This window comes from Monodon monoceros, unplaced genomic scaffold (genome assembly GCF_005190385.1).
Source record: "Monodon monoceros isolate NGI ecotype Baffin Bay Population unplaced genomic scaffold, NGI_Narwhal_1 Super_Scaffold_8, whole genome shotgun sequence".
In the NCBI taxonomy this organism is placed as follows: Eukaryota; Metazoa; Chordata; class Mammalia; order Artiodactyla; family Monodontidae; genus Monodon; species Monodon monoceros.
In genome coordinates, this window is record NW_021703785.1 from 54,590,070 (window position 1) to 54,612,423 (window position 22,354).

The window sequence follows — 22,354 nt, forward strand, 5'->3', positions numbered from 1 at the left end:
GTCTTGACTTGCATTCCCCTGATGATTAGTGATGTTGAACACCTTTTCATGTACCTGTTGGCCATCTGTGTGTCATCTCTGGAAAAATGTCTGTTCAGAGCCTCTGCCCATTTTATAATGGGATTGTTTGGGGTCTTTTTTCTGTGTGAGATTTTTGGTTTGAGTCCTGTGAGTTCTTTATATGTTTTGGATGTTAACCTCTTACCAGATATATGAATTGCAAATATTTTCTCCATTTTGTAGGTTTCCTTTTCATGTTGTTGATGGTTTCCTTTGCTGTGCAGAAGCTTTTGGTCTGATATAGTCCCACTTGTTTATTCTTTTTTTTTTTTTTTTTTTGCTTTGTAGTTCAAAAAACCATTGCCATCTGATGTCAAGGAGCTTACTGCCTATTTTTTCCTCTATGTGTTTTATGGTTTCTGGTTTCACATTCAAGTCTTTAATCCATTTTGAGTTAAAATTTTTTTATGGTGTAAGATAATGGTCCAGTTTCATTCTTTTGCATGTGGCTGTCTGGTTTTCCCAGCCTCATTTATTGAGGATACTGTCCTTTCCCCATTTGTATATTCTTGACTCCTTTGTCATATATTAATTGACCATATATGCATGGGTTTATTTATGGTCTCTCTATTCTGTTCCATTGATCTGTATGTCTGTTTTTATACCAATACCATACTGTTTTAATTTCCATAGCTTTGTACAATAATATAGTTAGAAACCAGGGAGTATGATGCCTACAGCTTTATTCTGTTTTTCCAAAATTTGCTTCAGTTATTTGGGGTCATTTGTGGTTCCATGCACGTTTTAGGATTGTTTGTTCTATTTCTGTGAAAAGTGCCATTGGAATTTTGATAGGGATTGCACTGAATCTGTAGATTCCTTTGGGTAGTATAGACATTTTTACACTAATTCTTCTAACTCATGAACATGGATTATCTTCCCATTTATTTATTTATATCTTCAATCTCTTTCATCTTATAGTTTTCAGTGTACAGGTCTTTCACCTCCTTGGTTAAATTTTTTCCTAAGTATTTTATTCTTTTTGATGCAATTATAAATGGGATTGCTTTCTTAGTTTCTCCTTCTGTTAGTTTGTTGTTAGTGTATAGAAACACAACAGATTATTGCACACTGATTTTGTATCTTGCAAGTTTACTGAATTCATTTATTAGTTCTAATAGTTTTTTGATGGAGTTTAGGGTTTTCTCTATATAGTATCATGTCATCTGCAAATAGTGAGTTTTACTTCTTTCTGATTTGGATGACTTTTGTTTCTTTTTCTTGACTAACTGATCTGGTTGGGACTTCCAATACTATGCTGAGTAAAAGTGGTGCGAGTGGGCATTCTTGTCTTCTTCCTGATCTTAGAGGAAAAACTTTCAGTTTTTCACCATTGAGTATGATAGCTGTGGGCACATCATATATGGCCTTTAGTATGTTATGTTCTCTCTATACCAACTTTGTTGAGACTTTTTATCATGAATGGATGTTGAATTTTGTCAAATGCTTTTTCTGCACCTATTATCATATACTTTTTTATCCTTCATTTTGTTAATGGGGTGTATCACACTGATTGATTTTCTGATGTTGAACCATCCTTGCATCCCTAGAATAAATCTGATTTGGTCAAGGTGTATGATCCTTTTCATATATTGTTAAATTTGGTTTTCTAATATTTTGCTGAGGATTTTTACAACTATGTTCATCAGGAATATTGGCTTGTAATTTTCTTGTGGTGTCCTGTTTTGGTATCAGGGTAATGCTCGCCTCATAAAATGCATTCAGAAGTGTTGCTTCTTGTAGTTTTCTGGAAGAGTTTGAGAAGGATTTGTAGTAATTCTTTAAATGTTTGGTAGAATTCATCAGTGAAAACATCTGGTCATGGACTTTTGGACTTCATTGGGAGGGTTTTACTTAATGTCTTTACTAGCATGAATCTGTTCAGATTTTCTGTTTCTTCATGAGTCAGTCTTGGAAAATTGTATTTTTAGGAATTTGTCCATTTCCTATACATTGTCCAATTTGCTGAATAATTGTAGTAGTTTCTTATGATCCTTTGTACTTCTGTGGTATCAGTTGTAACATCTTTTTCATTTCTTAGTTGAATCTTCTCTTTTTTCTTGGTGAGTCTTGCTAAAGGTTTGTCAATTTTTTTCAAAAACCATCCCCCCAGTGCTTAGTTTCATTGATCTTTTCTATTGGCTTTTAAATTTACATTTCATTCATTTCTGCTCTGATCTTTGTTATTTCCTTCCTTCTACTAATTCTGGGGTTTGTTGTCCTCTTTCTAGTTCTTTGAGGTGTAAATTTAGGTTGTATATTTGAGGTCTTTTTTCTTAATGTAGGGATTTATTGCCATGAATGTCCTTCTTAGAACTGCTTAGCTATATCCCATAACTTTTGGTATGTTGTATTTCCATTTTCATTTGTCTCAAGGTTTTTAAATTTTCTGTTTTGATTTCTTCTCTGACCCATTGGTCATTCAGTAGCCTCTGTACACATACCTGTGAGTTTTCCAGTTTTCTTACAACTGATTTCTAGTCATACCATTGTAAGTCAGAAAAGATGATTGATACGATTTTGATTTTCTTAAATTTATTAAGATTTTTTGTGGCCTAACATATGATCTATCCTGGAAATATTCCAAGTGTACTTCAGAAGAATGTTTGTTACTTTTGGATGGAATGTTCTGTGTATGTTTTCTAAGTCCATCTGGTATAATATGTCCTTTTAAGGCCAATGTTTCCTCATTAATTTTTATCTGTATGATCTATCCACTGATGGAAATGGGATATTAAAGTCCCCTACTATTATTGTATTACTGTCAATTTCTCTCTGTAGGTTTGTTAATATTTGCTTTATTTAGGTTCTTCTCTGTCAGGTACATAAATATTGTAATATATCCTCTTGTTGGATTGACCCCTTTACCATTATACAGTGACCATCTCTGCTTCTTACTACAGTTTTTGTCTTAAAGTCTATTTTGTTTGATGTAAGTATAGCTACTCTTTGTTTTGGTTTCCATTTACATGGAATATCTTTTGCTATTCCTTCACTTTCAGCTGTGTGTCCACACATCTGAAGTGAATCTCTCGTAGGCAGCATATTAGATGAGTCTTGGTTTTTTTAATCCTTTCAGCCACTCAATGTCTTTTGATTTGAGAATTTAGTCTATTTATGTATAATCTAATTATTGATAGGTATGTACTTATTGCCATTTTGTTAAATTGTTTTCTGGCTGTCTTGTAATTCCTTTTTCCTCTTCTCTCTTTGTAATTTGATGATTTTCTGTGGTGGTATGCTCAGGTTTATCTTCTGTGAATCTGTTATAGGGTTTTGCTTTGTGGTTACCATGAGGCTTACAACACTTATTTATCATAGTCCATTTTAAGTGGATAAAAACATAAGTATCAACTCAACCTAAAGCTCTACATTTAATCCCCACCATTTTATTTTAGTGTTAAAATTTGTTTTTTTATCTTGTATATCCATTAACAAATCATTATGGCTGTAGTTATTTTTACTAATTTTGTCTTTTAACCTTCATACTAGCCTTATAAGTAATTAACCCATCATGTTACATTAGATTTTTCTGAATTTACCATACATTTACCTTTACCAGTGAGATTTGTACTCTCATGTTTTCCTGTTAGTAATTAACACCCTTTCATTTCAGATTAAAGAAGTCCCTTTAACATTTCTTGTAAGGCCAGTCCAGTGGTGATTAACAACATTAGCTTTTCTTGTCTAGGAAACTCTCTCTCTTATTTAATTATGAGGGACAACTTTGTCAGGTAGAGAATTCTTGATTGGCAGTTTTTTTCCTTTCAGCACTTTGACTATATCATGCCACTCCCTTCTCGTCTGTAAAGTTTCTGTTGACAAAATCTGATAATCATATAGGAGTTCCTTTATAGGTATCAAGTTTTTTTTTCTTGCTGCTTTTAAGATACTCTCCTGGTCTTTAACTTGAACTTTACAACATGTGTCAGTGTGGGTCTCTTGATGTTGTTGTTTGGGGGGCTTGTCTCAGTGGCAAGTTTTAAAAGTTGGGGTGCAAGATGTGGGGTTCAAACCCTTCACTCTTCAGGGAGAACCTCAAGGTTGCAAGTTCCCTCTTGATTGGGGGTCTCCATACTGAGAGTGGGATTTATGGTGAGATTTTGTCTCAGCCTCTCCTACTAGCTTAGATGTGGGTTCTTCCTTGTAGGGGTCTCTCAGCTAGTTTTGGGTTTTGTCCAGAGGAAATTGTTCCATATGCAGCTGTAGATTCAGTGTGGCCATGGGAAGTGGTGAGTTTAGGATCCTCCTATGTAGCTATCTTGTGCTGGAACCCATACACCTTTTAAAATAACAAATTGAGGTTCAGATGCTGGCTCTTCTTTCTGAGATTTAAAAGCATCATTGACAATATAGATACTATTTACCTTAATCTTACAGTAAGGAATAATGTGGGATGTTCTGCTGATGCCACAGATTTTCAAATTAATAAGGATAAGTCATAAGTGGTCATGGGGAAGGATGGAGACAATAACCTGCGGTTACTGATCAGAATAAAGAGAAGTGATGGGTCAGATTTTAACATACTAAGGTACTACTTGAGTATAGTTACAAATTTTTGTGAAGAAGCTACCAACTATTATAAGTTTAGTATAAGACTTTACTAAATAGTGAAGACATCTGCCAAAAAGAAAAAAATCAACTGACTCAACAAAATATAAGTATCTGTTAACTCCCCCATTTTATTTACTTTGGATGGCAGACATAACTCTCTGCCTCTTCTCTAGACAGACAACTCCTTATCACTAGCAGCTGGAGTCCAGTTGTGCAGTTATGGCAAATGGACAAAGTTCATCATCAGTTATGAGACAGAAAACCATTAACTATACTAACAATTTATAGATCGGAAGATGTTTCCAGGAATACTGGCTTGAGATTTTATGGTCCAAGAGCTTTTATGGAAAATTCAACAAGAAGATCTGCTTTAGAAGAACTTTATGGGTATATGATTAGCACTACACAGAATGTTTGAATTTTTTAAAATTATGAGACTTAACAGGACATTCCCACTGGGAGCATAAAGCTCTGAATACTGTGACTAAGCAAACAAACGGTTTTAACATTTTCTTTTACAACCTAACAAAAAGATATTCAAAACTAAGATGGCAACGGATTTGACTATATGGCAAACCTACCTACAGAGTTTTCATTTCTGTAAAGAAGTAACTTGTGAAATATTCCTAAAGTCAGTGCACAAAACAGGAAAACCATTATTTGTTACACTCCACAATTCTTGGAACTAATATTAGAGGTTCTATGACTTTAAATCTTTATGCTACAGAGAATGATATTATCCACTAAAACAGGAAGTAAGTTTTCTAAAGGTTATTCATTCTCCAGGTCATTAAAGAATTTTATTTTTTTATTCAAAACATTTACCAATTGGAAGAGGAAACACACCTGAATCTTTTTGTTTACAAGTAGCAAAACAAAACCCAAGAAGGTAATTTTCTTATACATGCTTTCCAGGTCACTTGGAAATAAGACTACTTCCTTTGCTGGGTAAGTATTTTGTAAAAATTAAGTGCACAATGACTGTTTCTTGAAATGAATATAACCTTTCAACCAGTAACATTAGGTTACCTGTAGGCAAAGGATACACAACTACTGAGACAGGTAACAGGATTACAGTTTTAACAAAAACCTCTGAAAGGCAATCATCAAATTACAATTTTCATTGGTTTCCTTCATTATCATCATTACTGTCTGCCCACAAATTCTGCAGTGGAGTCCATTTCAAATCCTTCTAAGAGTCCACTTCATGAGATAAATAGGTACATACAAAATAAAGCAGATATATTATTTATAAAAAGTAAATTGTTTTATATATTATTTTTCTTCTAGGATCTTTAAAGTAACAGTGAGGCCTTGACCACATTTGCATTATAAAAAATGTAAGTTGTGATATAGTAAAACTGGCTTTTTATGTATAGTTCTGAGTTTTCACTCATGTATATATTCAGGTAACCATGACCACAATCAGAAGTGTCATCATTCAAAAAAATTCCTCTGTTGTCTTTCTCAACTGGGATTCCTTACCTGAACCAAACAGAAAATAATGTTTCAATTTCCTTTATTCTTCAAGTAAATGCTTACATAAAATCACTTGTATTTATTTCCTCTCTTAATTTGGTATATTCTCACAAACACTATATAATCTCCTCACCACTCTGTATCTGGAGGCAGGTTAATGTAATCAAAGGTTATAGCTCTGAAAAGTATGATGGTAGGATTTTAAAACTCAGATTACATAGGTTGGTTAACTCTTGGTTTGTTTCAAGTATTACTGAGCTATATTTGAAGTACATCCTCAACTATTATTGCATTATTCACAGCTGTCCAGTAATAACTCCAGCAGTAAAATATCTTAAGTATGAAACATGTAACGTTGATGACAAATGTTTTAGAACATCAGGAGTAAGATTAATGAAGAGCAAAGTAAATCTACAACAAGGGAAGGTACATTTATTAAAAATAAAAATAGTCGACAGTCTCTGATAACAAACAAAACCATTCAGACTCGAAATATATCCAATATACATTGTAACAATGCACATATATTAAAAAAAACCGAAGAGCCGTTAAGTAGTATTGTTACAATGTTAGAAGGGAAAACAGGATTGTGGCTTGCTCCTGCCTACACACAGCATGCAGGCCCAGCCCCACTTTCTGTGTCCTGTGCAGCACAGCGGTGCATGGTGTGTGTGTGTGTTCATTCAGTGAACACACTGTTTCTGGAGAAAATCTCAGTTTCTGTAAGGATGATCCAGTACATAAATTAGTGGCTCCATTTCATAAAAAAATCTGTGTAGGCAGGAAGAGCAGGGATGACTGTTTTCAAAGTCTTCAGTTTTAACAAAACGTACAGAATAAACTACTAAATCTAGATGCTTTCACATTATTTTGCATGAGTATCAATCAAGTACTGTGTAAAAATTTTTGTAAAATCTTGTTAGCCAAACTACTGTCTTTAAATCAAAGTTTGTCACTCTTTTAGCATGGCTGATAAGTTTTTTCTGCCTTTGTCACTAATAACACTTGTCAAACCAAAGAACTTTGAAAAAGAATATGCACTGATGAAGGGAAATAGTACCGAAAATGTGCCTGGACTTCAGTCTTAAGACACACACAGTTCCTGTTGGATACTGGACTGTGAGAGTTTATTATCTTCAGTCTTTTCAGGTCCTGAGGCGTGGCAAGTAGTCTTCCGCTTAAATAATCGAAGACTCAGTCGTAAGAGTTCATTGTCTACCACTGGAGCATTTGTATAAGCTTGTTTTACGGTGCCCTATTTGGAGAAAACAAAAACAAATTAAACATGTACATTATTAGTTGACAGTAGAAAAGACAGGTTAATTGCTTACAAAAATATCAGTTAGTTATAAGAAAAATTCGTTTGTGATGAATATTAAATTAGCTGTATTGGATATTTAAAAGCAAAATTAAGAAATGTTTGCAGACTCAAGGAATCTTAGAAAAGAAAGCAATCTTTAGAGGGCGCCTAGTCTAACTTCTTGCTTAAAGCAGGAATCTTCTCAACAATCCCTGACAGGTAATCAAGTAGTTTCTACTTCATTATTTCCAATGACAAAACAACGAAAAACACTGCACATTCTATTGTTGAACGGTACTATTTCTTCCACGTTTCGAAATAAAATCTCTTCTATGGAGCTACACACTAATTCAGTCTTACTTTCACATGACAATCAATTCTCTGAAAAGAAGCACCGAACATTCCTTACTGGTCTGTTGATAGGACATAAGATGTAGGCTCCAGAACTGAACAAATTCTCCAGAAGACAGCTGATCAGTGCAGTCTACTGAGAAACTAAGATGTAGATCGCTATTACTGGAACTTAAAGCGACCTTAGCAGTTTTGAAAGTTATTGTCATAAAATTTTGTTAAATGTTCTCCAACCATGTGTAGAATGAAATAAAGACTTGAATATCTCCAGCATTCTGCTATTTCTCTTCTAGATCTTTAAAGGAAGAGTGATGCATTGACCACATTTGCATTGTAAAAAATATTTTGTAAGTTGTGATACAGTAAAACTGGCTTTTTATGTATAGTTCTGTGAGTCTTCACTCATGTATATATTCAAGAAACCACGACCGCAATCAGAAGTGTCATCATTCAAAAAAATTCCTCTGTTGTCTTTCTCAACTGGGGTTCCTTACCTGAACCAAACAAAAAATAAGCTGAGCTTCAATTTCCTTTATTCTTCAAGGAAATGTTTACATATAATCACTTGTGTTTATTTCCTCTTCAATTTGGTATATTCTCATAAACACTAATCTCCTCACCACTCTGGAAAATTTTTTTCCTTGACCTTCAATTTAAATAAGTTTCTAGTATATTTCATTATCTAAAGAAACTTTGCAAATGAAAAATATTTCACAGGAATAGACTATTTAAAATTTTTTTCCAGGTGGAGGGGAAGATTAAGACGTGAAGATCACCTTCCTCCCCACAGGTACACCAGAAATACATCTACACGTGGAGCAACTCCTACAGAACACCTACTGAATGCTGGCAGAAGACCTCAGACCTCCCAAAAGGCAAGAAACTCCCCCATGTACCTGGGTAGGGCAAAAGAAAAAACAGACAAAAGAACAGGTATGGGACCTGCACCAGTGGGAGGGAGCTGTGAAGGAGGAAAGGTTTCCACGCACTAGGAAGGCCCTTTGTGGGCGGAGACTGCGGGTGGTGGAGGGGGAAGCTTTGGAGCCGCGGAGCAGGGCGCAGCAACAGGGGTGCTGAGGGCAAAGCAGGGAGATTCCCGCACAGAGGATCGGTGCTGACCAGCACTCACCAGCCCCAGAGGCTTGTCTGCTCACCTGCTGGGGCAGGCAGGGCTGTGAGCTGAGGCTCAGGCTTTGGTCGGAGTGCAGGGAGAGGACTGGGGTTGGCTGCATGAACACAGCCTGAAGGGGTTAGTGCACAACGGGGGCTGGAGCTGCTGAAGAGGCAAGAGACTTTTTCTTCCCTCTTTGTTTCCTGGTGTGCAAGGAGAGGGGATTAAGAGTGCTGCTTAAAGGAACTCCAGAGTCAGGCGAGCTGCAGCTAAAAGCGTGGACCCCAGAGACAGGCGGGAGATGCTAAGGCTGCTGCCACCAAGAAGCCTGTGTGCGAGCACAGGTCACTATCCATACCCTGCTTCCGGGGAGCCTGTGCAGCCTGCCACTGCCAGGTTCCCAGGATCCAGGGACAACTTCCCTGGGAGAACGCACGGCATGCCTCAGGCTGGTGCAACATCATGCTGGCCTCTGCGGCCACAGGCTCGCCCTGCACTCTGTGCCCCTCCCTCCCCCGAGGGAGCCACAGCCCCCGAATCAGCGGCTCCTTTAACCCTGTCCTGTCTGAGGGAAGAACAGATGCCCTCCAGCAACCTACATGCAGTGGCGGGGCCAAATCCAAAGCTGAGCCCCTGGGAGCTGTGAGAACAAAGAAGAGAAAGGGAAATCTCTCCCAGCAGCCTCGGGAGCAGTGGATTAAAGCTCCACAATCAACTTGATGTACCCTGCATCTGTGGAAAACCTGAATAGACAACCAATCATCCCAAATTGAGGTGGACTTTGAGAGCAAGATTTATTATCTTTTCCCCTTTTCCTCTTTTTGTGAGTGTGTATGCTTCTTAGTGAGTTTTGTCTGTATAGCTTTGCTTCCAACATTTGTCCTAAGGTTCTATCTGTCCTTTTTCTAAATAATTATTTGTTAATTTAATAACTTTATTATATTTTATTATATTTCACTGTATCTTCTTTCGTTTTTCCTCCCTCCCTCCTTTCTTTCCTTCCTACTTCTACTAATTCTTTCTCTCTACTTTTTCTCCCTTTTATTCTGAGCTGTGTGGATGAAATGCTCTTGATGCTGCAGCCAGGAGTCAGTGCTGTGCCTCTGAGGTGGGAGAGCCAACTTCAGGACACTGGTCAACGAGACCTCCCAGCTCCACATAATATCAAACAGCAAAAATCTCTCAGAGATCTCCATCTCAACACCAGCACCCAGCTTCACTCAACAACCAGCAAGCTACAGTGCTGGACAACCTATGCCAAACTAGCAAGACAACACAACCCCACCCATTAGCAGAGAGGCTGCCTAAAATCGTAATAAGGCCACAGACACCCCAAAACACACCGCCAGACATGGACCTGCCCACCAGAAAGACAAGATCCAGCCTCATCCACGAGAACACAGGCACTAGTCCCCTCCACCAGGAAGCCTACACAACCCACTGAACCAACCTTAGCCACTGGGGGCAGACATCAAAAACAATGGCAACTACGAACCTGCAGCCTGCGAAAAGGAGACCCCAAACAAACACAGTAAGATAACCAAAACGAGAAGACAGAAAAACACACAGCAGACGAAGGAGCAAGATAAAAACGCACCAGACCTAACAAATGAAGAGGAAATAGGCAGTCTACCTGAAAAAGAATTCAGAATAATGATAGTAAAGATGATCCAAAATCTTGGAAATAGAATAGACAAAATGCAAGAAACATTTAACAAGGACCTAGAAGAACTCAAGAGGAAACAAACAATGATGAAGAACACAATAAATGAAATTAAAAATACTCTAGATGGGATCAATAGCAGAATAACTGAGGCAGAAGAACAGTAAGTGACCTGGAAGATAAAATAGTGGAAATAACTACTGCAGAGCAGAAAAAAGAATGAAAAGAACTGAGGACAGTCTCAGAGCCCTCTGGGACAACATTAAATGCACCAACATTCGAATCATAGGGGTTCCAGAAGAAGAAGAGAAAAAGAAAGGGACTGAGAAAATATTTGAAGAGATTATAGTTGAAAACTTCCCTATCAAGTCCAGGAAGCACAGAGGAGTCCCATACAGGATAAACCCAAGGAGAAATATGCCAAGACACATATTAATCAAACTGTAAAAAATACAAAGAAAACATGTTGAAAGCAGCAAGGGAAAAACAACAGCACACAAGGGAATCCCCATGAGGTTAACAGCTGATCTCTCAGCAGAAACTCTGCAAGCCAGAAGGGAGTGGCAGGACCTACTTAAAGTGATGAAGGAGAAAAACCTGCAACCAAGATTACTCTACCCATCAAGGATCTCATTCAGATTTGATGGAGAAATTAAAACCTTTACAGACCAGCAAAAGCTGAGAGAGTTCAGCACCACCAAACCAGCTTTACAACAAATGCTAAAGGAACTTCTCTAGGCAAGAAACACAAGAGAAGAAAAAGACCTATAATAATGAACCCAAAACAATTTAGAAAATGGGAATAGGAACATACATATCAATAATTACCTTAAACATAAGTGGACTAAATGCTCCCACCAAAAGACACAGATTGGATACAAAAACAAGACCCATATACAAGACCCATATATATGCTGTCTACAAGAGACCCACTTCAGACCTAGAGACACATACAGACTGAAAGCAAGGGGATGGAAAAAGATATTCCATGCAAGTGGAAATGAAAAGAAAGCTGGAGTAGCAATTCTCATATCAGATAAAATATACTTTATAATAAAGACTATTAGAAGAGACAAAGAAGGTCACTACATAATGATCAAGGGATCGATCCAAGAAGAAGATATAACAATTGTAAATATTTATGCACTCAACATAGGAGCACCTCAATACATAAGGCAAATACTAACAACCATAAAAGGGGAAATCGACAGTAACACATTCATAGTAGGGGACTTTAACACCCCACTTTCACCAATGGACAGATCATCCAAAATGAAAATAAAGAAACACAAGCTTTAAATGATACATTAAACAAGATGGACTTAATTGATATTTACAGGACACTCCATCCAAAAACAACAGAAAACACATTTTTCTCAAGTGCTCATGGAACATTCTCCAGGATAGATCATATCTTGGGTCACAAATCAAGCCTTGGTAAATTTAAGAAAATTGAAATTGTATCTTTTCCGACCACAACACCATGAGACTAGATATCAATTGCAGGAAAAGATCTGTAAAAAATACGAACACATGGAGGCTAAACAATACACTACTTAATAATGAAGTGATCATTGAAGAAATCAAAGAGGAAAATAACAAAATACCTAGAAACAAATGACAATGGAGACACAACGACCCAAAACCTATGGGATGCAGCAAAAGCAGTTCTAAGGGGGAAGTTTATAGCAATACAAGCCCACCTTAAGAAGCAGGAAACATCTCGAATAAACAACCTAACCTTGCACCTCAAGCAATTAGAGAAAGAAGAACAAAAAAACCCCAAAGTTAGCAGAAGGAAAGAAATCATAAAAATCACATCAGAAATAAATGAAAAAGAAATGAAGGAAATAGCAAAGATCAATAAAACTAAAAGATGGTTCTTTGAGGAGATAAACAAAATAGATAAACCACTAGCCAGACTCATCAAGAAAAAAAGGGAGAAGACTCAAATCAACAGAATTAGAAATGAAAAAGGAGAAGTAACAACTGACAATGCAGAAATACAAAAGATCATGAGAGATTACTACAAGCAGCTCTATGCCAATAAAATGGACAACCTGGAAGGAATACACAAATTCTTGGCAGGTTGTGCCTTTCTAAGACTGAATCAGGAAGAAATAGAAAATATGAACAGACCAATCACAAGCACTGAAATTGAGACTGTGATTAAAAATCTTCCAACAAACAAAAGCCCAGGACCAGATGGCTTCACAGGCGAATTCTACCAAACATTTAGAGAAGAGCTAACACCTATCCTTCTCAAACTCTTCCAAAATATAGCAGAGGGAGGAACACTCCCAAATTCCTTCTACGAGGCCACCATCACCTTGATACCAAAACCAGACAAGGATGTCACAAAGAAAGAAAACTACAGGCCAATATCACTGAATATCACTGATGAACATAGATGCAAAAATTTTCAACAAAATACTTGCAAACAGAATCCAACAGCACATTAAAAGGGTCACACACCATGATCAAGTGGGGTTTATCCAAGGAATGCAAGGATTCTTCAATATACGCAAATCTATCAATGTGATAAACCATAGTACCAAACTGAAGGAGAAAAACCATATGATCATCTCAATAGATGCAGAGAAAGCTTTTGACAAAATTCAACACCCATTTATGATAAAAACCCTGCAGAAAGTAGGCATAGAGGGAACTTTCCTCAACATAATAAAGGCCATATATGACAAACCCACAGCCAACATCGTTCTCAATGGTGAAAAACTGAAAAGCATTTCCACTAAGATCAGGAAAAAGACAAGGTTGCCCACTCTCACCACTCTTATTCAACATAGTTTTGGAAGTTTTAGCCACAGCAATCAGAGAAGAAAAATAAATAAAAGGAATCCAAATCGGAAAAGAAGAAGTAAAGCTGTCACTGTCTGCAGATGACATGATACTATACATAGAGAATCCTAAAGATGCCACCAGAAAACTACTAGAGCTAATCAATGAATTTGGTAAAGTTGCAGGATACAAAATTAATGCACAGAAATCTCTTGCATTCCTATACACTAATGATGAAAAATCTGAAAGTGAAATCAACAAAACATTCCCATTTCCCATTGCAACAAAAAGAATAAAGTATCTAGGAATAAACCTACCTAAGGAGACAAAAGACCTGTATGCAGAAAATTATAAGACACTGATGAAAGAAATTAAGGATGATACAAATAGATGGAGAGATATACCATGTTCTTGGATTGGAAGAATCAACATTGTGAAAATGATTCCACTACCCAAAGCAATCTACAGATTCAATGCAATCCCTATCAAACTACCAATGGCATTTTTCACAGAACTAGAACAAAAAATTTCACAATTTGTATGGAAACACAAAAGACCCCGAATAGCCAAAGCAATCTTGAGAACGAAAAACGCAGCTGGAGGAATCAGGCTCCCTGACTTCAGACTATACCACAAAGCTACAGTAATGAAGACAGTATGGTACTGGCACAAAAACAGAAAGATAGATCAATGGAACAGGATAGAAAGCCCAGAGATAAACCCACGCACATATGGTCACCTTATCTTTGATAAAGGAGGCAGGAAGGTACAGTGGAGAAAGAACAGCCTCTTTAATAAGTGGTGCTGGGAAAACTGGACAGGTACATGTAAAAGTATGAGATTAGATCACCCGCTAACACCATACACAAAAATAAGCTCAAAATGGATTAAAGACCTAAATGTAAGGCCAGATACTATCAAACTCTTAGAGGAAAACATAGGCAGAACACTCTATGACATAAATCACAGCAAGATCCTTTTTGACCCACCTCCTAGAGTAATGGAAATAAAAACAAAAATAAACAAATGGGACCTAATGAAACTTCAAAGCTTTTGCACAGCAAAGGAAACCATAAACAAGACCAAAAGACAACCCTCAGAATGGGAGAAAATATTTGCAAATGAAGCAACTGACAAGGGATTAATTTCCAAAATTTACAAGCAGCTCATGCAGCTCAATAACAAAAAAACAAACAACCCAATCCAAAAATGGGCAGAAGACCTAAATAGACATTTCTCCAAAGAAGCTATACAGACTGCCAACAAACACATGAAAGAATGCTCAACATCGTTAATCATTAGAGAAATGCAAATCAAAACTACAATGAGATATCATCTCACACCAGTCACAATGGCCATCATCAAAAAATCTAGAAACAATAAATGCTGGAGAGGGTGTGGAGAAAAGGGAACCCTCTTGCACTGTTGGTGGGAATGTAAATTGATACAGCCACTATGGAGAACAGTATGGAGGTTCCTTAAAAAACTACAAATAGAACTACCATATGACCCAGCAATCCCACTACTGGGCATATACCCTGAGAAAACCAAAATTCAGAAAGAGTCATGTACCAAAATGTTCATTGCAGCTCTACTGACAATAGCCTGGAGATGGAAACAACCTAAGTGCCCATCATCAGATGAATGGATAAAGAAGATGTGGCACATATATACAATGGAGTATTACTCAGCCATAAAAAGAAACAAAATTGAGCTATTTGTAATGAGGTGGATAGACCTAGAGTCTGTCATACAGAGTGAAGTAAGTCAGAAAGAGAAAGACAAATACCGTATGCTAACACATATATATGGAATTTAAGAAAAAAAATGTCATGAAGGACCTAGGAGTAAGACAGGAATAAAGACACAGACCTACTGGAGAATGGACTTGAGGATATGGGGAGGGGGAAGGGTGAGCTGTGACAAAGCAAGAGAGAGGCATGGACATATATACACTAACAAACGTACGGTAGATAGCTAGTGGGAAGCAGCCGCATGGCACAGGGATATCGGCTCGGTGCTTTGTGACCACCTGGAGGGGTGGGATAGGGAGGGAGACGCAAGAGGGAAGAGATATGGGAACATATGTATATGTACAACTGATTCACTTTGTTATAAAGAGAAACTAACCCACCATTGTTAAGCAATTATACCCCAATAGAGATGTTAAAAAAAAATTTTTTTCCCAGTACCAATAACAATGTTATTCAAAACAAATGTTATTCAAAACTATTAAAGTAAAATAAAAAGTACTATAAATTCTAATAAAATTCTTTCTTTTACATGTGTAAAAGACTGGGAAACCAAACTCATAAAAGCAGATCGTGAGACCTTAATTTCACCTTAATGCAATCAAATGAAGAATATGTCATCCATACTACTCAACAGACATGTTCCAATTTTTCTAAGGAAACAACAGTACCTTCTCATTTTTAACAAGCTGCTTCCGGATTGCAGAATCCCGCCTGAAGCATAATGCTTTACAGCATGGTCCAAGATTACTAAGAAGACTTGCTCTTTCCTCTTTTCGTAGTAATGCAGCCATGTTGAGAGCCCCCAATTCATGTTCAAAAAGATTGTCTGCGTCTTTCAATAAAAAATAAACACATTAAGGTTTCTGAAAATAGAAGTGTTATCAACTGCTTAGATGAATATTCCACGAAGTCTAGCTATACTAAGTTTATCTATACTTCATCAAAGTTACCAACAGTGGTGAAAACTATTTCATATTAAAGGCAATATGTTCTCTGTGAGAGAACTCCAGTATGTAGTTTTGGTGCTAGGCTCAAACAAAAATAAATACTCTGATAGCCACTTTAAGATATAAGAAAAGCAGAATTGGGAGACAGAATTTAGACACGGATTACTATGGGAAAAAAGTTCAAGTTAAGAATTAGTAAAATCAAATTCAATATATTGTGTACCATCAACTACTAAAAGTTCTAGATTCAGGACTTTATTATGGTAAGATTCAAATGTAGTAATGTGACTACATTCTGTGAACCCTAAAAAACTTAGGAAAGTGATTAGCTGTTTGTTAGATAATCTGCAAATTTTATCCAATATTTGGTCACAGTAAAAACCTGGGACAATGTATCAAAATCACTCAGTTTTAAGTCATAACATGCAAAGTAGGGAGAAAACACTATAGAGATTGAGTTAAAATAGACAAGAAATCAAAATTTACAGAATAGGGTCAGTCATTAATCTAAATAAATAACAGAAAGAGTAGTAACTTCAAAGTTAACATTCCAGGAGTTGGCCAAGAGTATGAATGGTATCAGGTAGTGTTTCTATAGCAACATGATCAAACAGGTTATTGCTAGAGCCCACAAAGGGAAATAGTAAGTAACACCTAGGTAAAAACAAAACAGGCATTTGAGAATTAATGAAATTGCATTACATATTTCATTTCCTGAACTGCAGAGCATAAATAGATTAGATAATTAACAAGAAACCTGTCTCATGTAATATACCTAGTTGGTAAGTTATACACCTAGTGAATAGGTTTATAACTAAAGCAAAAATAAATGTAAATAAAAACTCAGAAATAGTTCACAAGCTTTGATGTCTATCAGAATCATATGAGCAGTTTTTAAAAATACAGTGCCAGGGCTCTACCACCAGACCTACAGACTCTCCACAGTTGGAACTAGGATACCTTAGTGGGTATCCCGTTAGGGGAAAAGGCAGTTCCTCAGGTAATTCAGCCATACCAATGTTTGAGCCAACCAATGACACAGTCATATAATGCAGACTATTAAAAAAAAAAAAGCACCAAACATTCACCACCATTCTACTATAGATACAAATAAAGAAACCTCCATTGAGTCCATGCACTTCCTTGAAAATTGCTCATTAGGACAAATTACTTTTTATTTAAATCTTTTCTGCTTTCACAACAGTAGACTACAAAACACACTTGCAAACCTCCCTAGAATGTATAACATGGCTAAACTTAGTCTCTTCCTGGTTTTCAACTGACCAGCACCAAATAACTCGAGACAGATTAAACACGTATATAAGTACAAGTAAACCAAAGGAACTAAAATAACTGGGAAAGTTTAGCTTCAAAGAACTTAATCATACTATAATCAGAAAACCTGGACAAAAGCAATTTAAATTTCAGTACATATTCAAGTTTTCTGTTTTAAGCCTTAGAATTTAAAAATTACATAGGGAGTGGAGATATACTTTCTTCAGCACTGGGGCACAGAAACAGACAGAATAGATTAGAAAAAAATCAGTTATTTCACAAATATTTATTGAATACCTACTATGTGTCAGGTACTTTTCAAGGCAATGGCATAATTAGTAAGAATAGATCACTAGACAATACAGCAGTAAACAAAACAGTCCTATTCCTTAGGGAACTTATATTCAGTATCATATATTAGTTCTCTAACAAAGCTATCATACCACCAAAAAATAGGACTACTTGGTAAGGACAATCAAATCCTTCTTTACAGTGTACGTTTTCATTGTTTAAAGTAAGTGATCATTAGTCAGGGACAAACTATAGCCTGATTTTGCTAACTACGCAATAGATTTTAACTTTAAATGCCATTAGCAAGAGACACAGGAGCAAATAGCTGTAGATGTGGATAAGAACTTAGGGATTTCATTACATCATTTTATGCCCACAAGAGTTACTTAAGATCACAGAACCAATCAAAGTAGAAAGAGTGGGGCAAGAACTCAAGACACTGGTCATCTGTCAGGTTAACACATATTCACCATTATAGTTTATGTTTCTTACACATACGTTCTATGTATACTAAGCCATATTAAAATCAAGAGTCTTACTGCTTATGCTAACAGTTGAAGAAAGAACATGAATCATGAAACACATAAAACAATTTTTTTTCAATTTAGTGAAAGCTCAATTCTTTTTCCTAAACTTTTTTACTCTAATGAATGTGACATAACATTAAATAATCTTAGTGCTTTCCCCTTTTACCTCCTTTCCTCCTGTTTTACATTCCTCCTCCCCATTAATAAAGTCTTAATAAGCTGCCAAAACATAATAAGCTAGGTACCAGAGAAACAGAAAACAAAGGACCCTATAAACTAAAAGTGTTCTGGAATAATGAAAAGCTGTAGCAGTAAGGTCTAAAATCAATGCGATAAAATGTTTTAAGCTAAATAGCAGCAGCTCATATTTACTGAGCATCACTGTATGTCAGAAACTATTCTAAGTGTTTTACTTGTAACAACTCATTCGTTCCTCCTAACAATCATATGGAACAACTGACTGGTGGTGTAATTATTCCCAGCTTGTAGATGGTAACAGTAACACATAAATTAAATAACAGCTAGTAAGTGGTGTGCCTGTTGGAATCCAGGCCATCTGGCCCAGAGACTAAGCTCTTAACCACTTTGTGAAAGGCTCAACCTAAACATCTGCACTTGAGTAGAATCCCCATTTCCCGGGGGAAAGGGTTGCCAAGATAGCCAATTTGCTTAGATATGAACAATATCTAGTTCACTTCCTTTAGCCCTGGGTAAACCACTGAGCACTTTGACATTAGAACTTACCTGTTAAAAAGTAACTTTGATACAGTAAGATCATTGTGCTATGTTTACAACTTTTCTGTAGGCTTAAATTTTTCTCAAAATAAATTAAAACAAACTTTGACCATGAGGATTAAATACTGAAAATAAGTGAGTCCTCAAAAACAAAAAAAGTTCTTATACTGTAACTGCTACATGAGAACAGAATCCTTTTCAAAGGCACCTTAATGTTTATATTAAACATTATATAGTCAAAGTGGGACGGAATTACCTTTGGGTTTTTCTAAAAGTCTCTGACATGTTTCTTTGACTTTAGTAAAGAGTTCAGAACCAGCCAGCTTTTTAGAGATCCCAATTCTCAGCATAATGGCTCCAGGCGTGAATTTTAAGAGTGCAGCCCCAGGCTCTCGTGGTTCTTTTGGATGCTTTGGCATAAGACCAGACCAGTCCACATCTATCACATCTAATGGATCTACAAAAAGTTAAAGAACAGAATTTTATTACACCAAGAAATACATTCTCGTTATGTATAGAGAAATACAGATTCCAAGCCACAGAAAGCATTAAATAACAAGTAATATAAATCAAAAAAGGCACATTCTTAAAACAAAAGATTTTCTATAAAAGCTAAAATTTAGAATCTTAAGGACCTTTACAAATAATTTTCTCACCAAAGGAAAAGAGGCGAAGAGGTCACAGGCGAGTGCCTCCGCGCCCCCCCATTTCATTTATATGTGGAATCTAAAATGAAAAGAATCAAACAAAAAGAAAACCAAACTCATAGATACAGAGATTGGTGGCTTCCAGAGGGGAAGGAATGTGAAGTTTAGACAAAATGTGTCAAGGGTATCAAGCGGTACAAACTTGCAATTATAAATAAATCATGGGGATGTAATGTATAGCATGGTAACTATAATCAATAATATTGTATTTCAACATTAAAAGTTGCTAGAAAGTATATCTGAAAAGTTCTCATCACAAGAAAAAAAACTTTGTAACTTTGCATGGTGACAGATGGTAACTAGACTTAATGTGGTGATCATGTTGCAATGTATACAAATGTCAAATCATTACGTTGTGTACCTGAAACTAATGTATGTCAATTATACTTCAATAAAAAAACCCAAAAACCAAAAAAAAAAAAGGCAAGCAAACACACACCTAAGCAAACCCATTCCTACAAATAATGCATTTAAATTGCTTGAGAGATCCTCAATGAAAGAACTCCATCATTTCACTATATTAGGTCTGACATTTTGAAGCTTGGTACCAGAGTCATTTCAAGGGTTAAGTAAGTAAATCCAGGAGTGTATTTAGTTTGCATGTGTGCATGCATGCACAGACACAGTTTACCTTTTAAAAACAAATGATTCATTATGAAATAAATTTAAGAATCAGGCAGTGGCTAAGATTAAAATTGAGAATAATCTATCCACTGATAAGTCAGAGTTTAGGAAATTAACAAAATAATGTTCTATTCAGAAATACCTAATAGCTGATAATAATAAAGATAACACTCATATATATATTATACATTAGAAAAAACTGTAAAATGTAAGAGCAAATTAAGTCAAAATAAGAATTTAATATTCTGTATACCCAAACAAAGCAAAGACCCTATGATAAAAAAAAAATTGTTAGTAACAATTAGACTAATTGGGATGATTCAACAAGAACACTGAAGGTAGCTGCTTCATGGTACAGTCACTGGAGGAAGTTCTGGCAATGAATAAAGTACTATAAATGGAAATGATTACTGAATTTAGAAAATTGAGAGAGAGAAGTATGTAAACAGTGTTCAAATATAACCTCGACCTTTGGAAATTTCTGAACGGTCATTTCAAAAGTTGGTTTGCGGCAGCACAGTTGTGAAGCTCTGTACCATACACCTACCATCTAGAACACTGCTAGACAATCACTGCTTGATAGGAAAGCTTACAATTGTGCTATTTTAAATAATGCCCTTTCCAATTTATAGGCAATGTCTACTTAAAAATGAGCAGAGCACATTAACTATAATTTTCATTTTATTGGCCCTTCTATGTTAATTAAAACATTTAATTAAAATGGGAAAATTCTAACTGCATTTTATCAATTCTTACAGCATGCAAGGGAACAAAGAATATCACAATACCATAATTAAATATTTCTTACATTCAACCACCTCTGCAAATGATTACCTGGCATCTTCTCCTCATCCTGTTGGTCCTCCCTCTTTTCAGCATCACCTGCCAGAATTTCATCTAGTTCATCATCACTAATTGGCTCATATCCTTCTCCAGCACCAGATCCTAACGAATGCACATCATCTAACTTGGATTCGTCATCTCCTGCTAAACAGAAAAATTAATTTCATGCCAAAGAAGAGTGTTAAGGGAAAGGGTTATCTAAGTGAAAACAAAGAGGAGAGGCTGTGCACACTAAGAAAAGTTGAAAAGCATTTATTTGAAAACTATATTTAATTATTCAAAACACTTGATACCTCCAAAAGAAAACTTAAAAATTAAATTTAGTTTTAATGCCAAGAACACAATATGGACAGCAATATCAAAATAAGTTATAAGATTACAATTAAAATATGAGAAAATCTACCACTAACATGTTAATGTTGATATTACGTTGTTAATTTTTATAATAAAACTTTAAGTCCAGAGAAATCTAATTTCAAAAGGATGCATTAATTTCTTTATCAAAATAAATTCAGGGCTTCCCTGGTGGCGCAGTGGTTGAGAGTCCGCCTGCCGATGCAGGGGACACGGGTTCGCGCCCCGGTCCGGGAAGGTGCCACATGCTGCGGAGCGGCTGGGCCCGTGAGCCATGGCCGCTGAGCCTGCCCGTCCAGAGCCTGTGCTCTGCAACGGGAGAGGCCACAACAGTGAGAGGCCCGCGTGCCGCAAAAAAAAAAAAAAAAAAAAAAAATTCATTAATTTTAAAGAACTTGCAAACTAATTAGTAAAATTTATTTGAAACTTTAACCACTAGCGTACCTTCCATTTCTTTATTTACCAACTTTTCTCAACTACCTAGGCTAAAGCTTTGTCTCCTGGTGACTTAGTTGTGAACTTGAATTATCATAAAACTATACAGTACACTTAATATTTCTAATCAGGTGTTATCCATACACTTTACTGAGTTTACAACACTAGTTTTCAAAATGCAACAGCATGCTTTATAAAACTTACAGCAAATAAAATATAATAAACTATGAGATGTTTCTAGTCATTCTAATAATTTTCTACTCTATTAAATTCTGTAGTAATCTCATACCCCCACCATTCACTTCTAAAGTAAACAATTTTAATAACTTCATTACACAGATATACATCTAAACATAAATGCAAATAATAGGATTTTTAACTTTTCAAGCTTTATCAAACTCATTGTCCTACTTTAACTGGATAAAATTTTGCATTTCACAATAGGTAATTCACCTCTACATTTCTATGCTATGTTATCTGTGATCACAACCAATGAATGGTATATTTCAGGGATGAAGGGCACGAACTCCTATCACAAGAGAGAT

General features: G+C 36.1%; 1 protein-coding gene across 4 annotated transcripts in view; it reads right to left on the bottom strand.

Annotated features, from left to right (window-relative positions):
• Positions 1-5,400: 5,400 nt before the first annotated feature.
• The window catches only part of ZC3H13 (zinc finger CCCH-type containing 13), a 93,458-nt gene continuing 76,504 nt past the window's right edge, over positions 5,401-22,354 (bottom strand). For 3 of the 4 annotated variants that reach the window (XM_029210075.1, XM_029210077.1, XM_029210073.1), the window contains 4 exons: positions 21,012-21,164; positions 19,103-19,303; positions 15,740-15,903; positions 5,401-7,348 (listed from right to left, as the gene is read on the bottom strand). In XM_029210075.1, coding sequence (XP_029065908.1) covers positions 7,178-7,348; positions 15,740-15,903; positions 19,103-19,303; positions 21,012-21,164 — 689 coding nt within the window. In that variant the 3' untranslated portion in view covers positions 5,401-7,177. The remainder of the gene's footprint in view (positions 7,349-15,739; positions 15,904-19,102; positions 19,304-21,011; positions 21,165-22,354) is intronic. The other variant, XM_029210076.1, reaches the window with a different exon arrangement.